Genomic DNA, 5,087 nt, shown 5'->3' with positions numbered 1-5,087 from the left:
ACAATGGTCAGTGCTAAAAAAAATAAAAATAAAGTGTAATTATGAAATATTGGATATTATGATCATGCAGTCTTCTATCCAGCCAGGAGGTGAAGCTCTAGTCACCTTTCCACATGTGAATCACTACATCACTCTCAGAACAAAGCCTGTGTGTAGTGAGTCCTCCCTTATCAAAATGGCTCAGTCAGATGGATGGCTTAGTTGTCTGTGCGGCCTCTCCTTAGCTAACCCATGGTGATTTGGGAATCCGTTGTCAGATATTAATGTGTCCCTCAAATATATATCAATCTAAAGCCAAAAATGTTTTTCATTTTGCTTTGGGTAGGTAAAGGTTAACACATATCAGGTGTTTTTATGCCATCTGTGTACCATTCAGGAGAGTATGCTTCACTTCCTGTCCTGTAAAGACAACAGGGAGTGCAGGGAAAATTCTCCAAAGTGATGGAAATTCCCTTTTAGACAGTTGTCACTGGAACAAGATTTCCCCTCTTTTTCTACTCTGGCTCAAAAATGTTTTATTTTCCTCATTTCTAGCCCTTGTGACAATCTTAATGCTCATTGGTGCCCTGTGATGCCATTCATCCAAAGGCACCTCCCCAACACACCACCATCATTTTCAATTGATGGGCAGGGGGGGTTGGCGGCGCGGGGGGCGTATTGTGGAACCTGGCCTTGGGGCGGCAGGGGGAGTAAATCCGGCCCTGCACATCACATGGCAACTCACTACTGTGTGTTGTGGTGCACTGCATTGTTCAAAATGGTTTGGTCTGATTTCCAACCAGCTGCTTTCCCCCCTTGATCACCCCCCACATGTAATAAATATTATTTTAATGCACAGTAGCTGCAGTGTGCAAAAGAGCAGAAACAGTTACATTCAGAATATATTAAAATAAAAATGTGCTGGGAGGTAGAGCTTTGTGGCAGAAGCTACATGCAATGCCTCTTCAGCCACAAAAATGTGTAACTCTTTATTTCCTGTGTACACTGTAAGGCACATAAGATGCCGTGAATGGGCCTGATGCCAAGGAGAATGTAAGCTGCATGCGCAGTAGTTGTGTCACCAGTGGCTTCCCAATGGCCAAAGAGGATGCATGGGAACCTGGAAGTGTTGGCAGAGGACAAAAAAAATGTACGCAAGGTTTCACTTCCGCTTTAATATGGATAAGTTGTATATAGCGTGACATATCTGTGACATGGTAACCTCAAGGCTGATTTGACAACAAGACAAAAATTTGAAGCCGTAGAAAATTTCCCCAGGCTTTTACATAGAAATTGTCATTGTTAGAACTATGGGATAATACAGAATATTGTAATGGCTTTAAAGCCACAGGTAGGCGCATAACAAAACTCAGAGTGTGAGAAGGATGGTTAGTACTTGAAGCCAAAGCCAATTTTGCGTACTGGACATCATATGAATGATCTCATTAATGTGCTACTGTTGCTTTGTTATTTAGTTACAGGCAGTAGGGAGGTCCTGAGCCAGAGGCTGGAGGGGGGTCCTGGACCAAGTGGTCTTGACCAACTGCAATGTAGTCTGCTGGGAGATCCAGAGTCTGGCTTGGTATCTAGAAAGGGTGCCAGATCACAAGACTGGCTGAATAAAATTGGCATACTTGTGTGTTTAGTGGCTTATCTGAAATGTGGCTTGAAAGGATTTCCCAAAGCTAGGTACATTCTGAGGATACTACACTGGCATAATGATCACTGCTTGTATTATTACTGGGTTATGTCTTCAGATAATAACAGTGCTCAATATAATTTGTTCTTAAAGCAACCCTGGCATGAAAATGCAATCTCAAAGCACATTGTCTGTAAAAGAAGAAATTAAACACTCACCTTTCTCACTGCTCCCACTGACGACCTGTCACTATAGGGCACAGGTGTGGAAGCCAGTGAGAAGAAGCACGAGTTTGACACTCCTAGAAGTGTCAGTTTCTAAAGAAGACTTCAGGGGAGGATTTCTCGTTCTCAGAGTGGCGGGAAAGGGGAGTTTTTATTCTCTCCTTTAACAGGTAATGAGTTTTGAGATTTTACTGCTTGCAGTTGCTTTAAACCAATGCCAACTAACAGTTACTTTAAAATATATTTTTGTACTTCCATAAAACATTTACAATGTACAAATAAATATGTGGGTTCAATTAATAATAAAGATCATTAAGAGATACATTTTGTGACCACAAGGCATTAAGAAGGTACTAAGAGAATAAATAAATGTATCTCCAGACCCAGCAAACAGCTTGAGGAATTGCCAATTATTGAATAAGTTTGCTCTGGTCAATTAAACTTTGGCACAGCAATAAGAGAGTATTGTGGGGTAATGTATTCTTCTCACTATGATGTCCAGTAATATAATTAGGTCCTTCACGCTGGTTTTGTAGCAGGACCTGGCAAATTCAGAAATTAAAATGAATATTTATGCAACTAAGAAACAGCAGGAAGTCTGAGAGCAGAATATGGACTCTGTTTAGAGCATCATTTTGAAAAGATAAGTCAACTTTGAAGTACGGCAACACAGTGCAAAACGAGTAAAATATTTTAGGAAATGTTTAATTCAATATGCAGAATTTATCATTTCCCCTCCCCTTCCTTGTCACTCCAATTTAAGTTCTTGCTCCCATATGCACCAAAAGACAGCATTTGGTGGACGTTTTTAACATCTGTCAAGGGACACCTCTTCTGCTACCCCCAACTACTGGGCTTGGAGGAATGCATTGAGACAAACAGCATATACACATCTGTGTTTGCCCTGCACTGTGTTGGTCCACACTAACCTCAATGGCTTCCCCGATGGGCCACCTACAAGGATATAGACTGAAGCACATCTTAACAGAGGCTGAAACAATATCGACACTAGATGCTCTCCTGGATTCATCACCTCTGTGAACTAACCCTAAAACAGGTCATGGACCACATCTCAGGTGTGAACCTGGTGCTACACAAAACTATAAAATAACTACCCGTAAGAACTTCTGGATTTTGTGCTAAACTACAGGATGGAATGCCTCTATTGTTTTCTAGAAGGCTTTAGGACAAGGAAACTCACACTACTACATTGAAACCCCTCCAAAGCATGGTTTTCCTTAGAGAATCCAATTCTATGTCTGGTCTGGTATAACAGAAACCCCCACCACTCTTTCTTACCTAACACAGTCATGACTGTCTTCATTAACTTTATTGGAGTCCGTCTTCGGCTTATTGAGCCAGTGGTATGTGAAGACAAGACGTTGGTCTTCCTCTGCACGTACATGTAAATTCTCAGGTAGACCACCACCATGATTAGAAAAACTACCAAATTAGAGACAGTCCAAAAAATGAGATAACTCCGGCTGTAGATGGGTGCAAGGGAGGAGCACGTGGTGATGTCACAAATACAGTTCCAGCCCAACGTGGGAACAGCACCCATAAAAATAGCAACACCCCAGATGAGCAGAATGAGACATGTCACCCTCCTTTTGGTTAGGTTGGTATGGATTCTCATTCGCACAATGGATATGTGCCTCTCAACAGCAATAACCAGGAGATTCGCTAGTGATGCGGTCATGCTAGTATCCAAAAGGCCCTGCCGCAGGAACCATCGATGAACAGTGAGCGTTTTGGACACCGGCCCCGTGTGGAACATCATGAAAACATAGGCAATCCCAGAGAACAAGTCCGCAGCTGCTAAGTTGGCCAACAAGTAATAGAACGGGTAGTGGAACCTTTTGTTTATCACGACGGCCGCGATGACCAACAAGTTAGAGATAAATATAAACAGAGAGCAGAAGGCACCGAAACAAAACAACAAAATCAGCTTGGTGCCAGTCCAATCATCCTCTGTTTGAGATTTGCTCTGATTGTAGAAAAAGTCCATCCGCTTATCATAGTGACACACGTTCATCCTGAAGAGGGGCTTTCATCCTGCAAGTGAAAAAATAAATAGGAGGTCAAAATATTTCCAAAAGCTACACCCTTATTTATTCAAATGTAGAATATAAATGTTACCAGCACACCAATGGATAATGTTCCAGAAAACCTCCTTTTTTTCACGGAAATTTGTCAAATCTTCTTTTTTTTTTGTCTCTATTGGTTGAACTCGATGGACTTGTGTCTTTTTTCAACCTGACTTACTATGTAACTATGTAAGAATGCAACGATTCGGGGCCGCGCAAGGTCCCCTTCATCAGGCTTAACATTAGGGATGCACTGATATATCGGCCACCGAAAAACATCGTCCGAAAATGGCACTTTTGGCATGATGCCAAAAATTGAATTTTCTGGCCGATACAGTGGTGCATCCGTGTGTTCTCTCCTCCCCGCTGGGCGCTGCTCTGTGCCCCAGCGGGGAGGAGAGAAACTGACAGCCGACCGAGCGCTGCGGGAGGAGAGCACTGTGAGCGGCCGGCATCTCTCCTCTCTGCACCGCTCAGCCTCCTGTCACAGTCTGGCAGAGTGGTGCGTGGGCAGAGACAGCCACCGTTGTCACAGGATGCTGAGCTCTCCTCCCGCATCACCTCCTGTTCATTCATGATTGTGGTTATAGTAAACATATTCTGTCCTCATGTTATGAATGAACAGGAACACTCAGTATAGAGGATTCCTGTTCATTGATAACAGGGGCTGCAGAAAAATACATTTTCTCTGTGTCCCCAATCTTTTTTTTAAAAAGTTAACAATAAAAGCATTTTCGGTTTCGGCCTGACATTTTTTTTATTCCGGTTTTGAAATTTGCATTTCGGTGGATGGATAACTTAACATGTTAATCATTGGTGTGCTGGTTATAATATACATTGTGATGTGCGGTACCCATCCGCAGTCACTTCAGGATCCACCTTTCCAGCACAAGGGGCATTCGGTAAAGCGTGCAGCAGTTTTCTTCAGTTATGTCCTGGTTTATTAAAAAGTGCAAACGACTGGTGTTGACCATTGTATCCAATCCACATTATTAGTTTTGTTTTTCTCTTTTTCTATGAATGTTATAGTTTTTGTTTAATAGTTTATTTTGTATAAAGTTTTATACGGTTTCTTCTTACTTTTATTCACTTCTGATTAATATAGAAGTGACTCACCTATCCTTTGTATAAATAGAAATCAATGTTTATTAAATACCA

At 41.9% G+C, this 5,087-nt stretch overlaps 1 protein-coding gene across 1 annotated transcript in view; it reads right to left on the bottom strand.

Moving 5' to 3' along the window:
• The window catches only part of LPAR3 (lysophosphatidic acid receptor 3), an 18,361-nt gene that overhangs the window by 5,263 nt on the left and 8,011 nt on the right, over positions 1-5,087 (bottom strand). Inside the window, exon 2 of the mRNA XM_018561865.1 lies at positions 3,142-3,897. Coding sequence (XP_018417367.1) covers positions 3,142-3,877 — 736 coding nt within the window. The 5' untranslated portion in view covers positions 3,878-3,897. The remainder of the gene's footprint in view (positions 1-3,141; positions 3,898-5,087) is intronic.

The sequence above is a fragment of the Nanorana parkeri genome, unplaced genomic scaffold (assembly GCF_000935625.1).
Source record: "Nanorana parkeri isolate BGI_ZX_2015 unplaced genomic scaffold, ASM93562v1 scaffold548, whole genome shotgun sequence".
In the NCBI taxonomy this organism is placed as follows: Eukaryota; Metazoa; Chordata; class Amphibia; order Anura; family Dicroglossidae; genus Nanorana; species Nanorana parkeri.
Note: the sequence above shows the minus strand (reverse complement) of the source record. Positions and strands in the feature narration are given on the sequence as shown.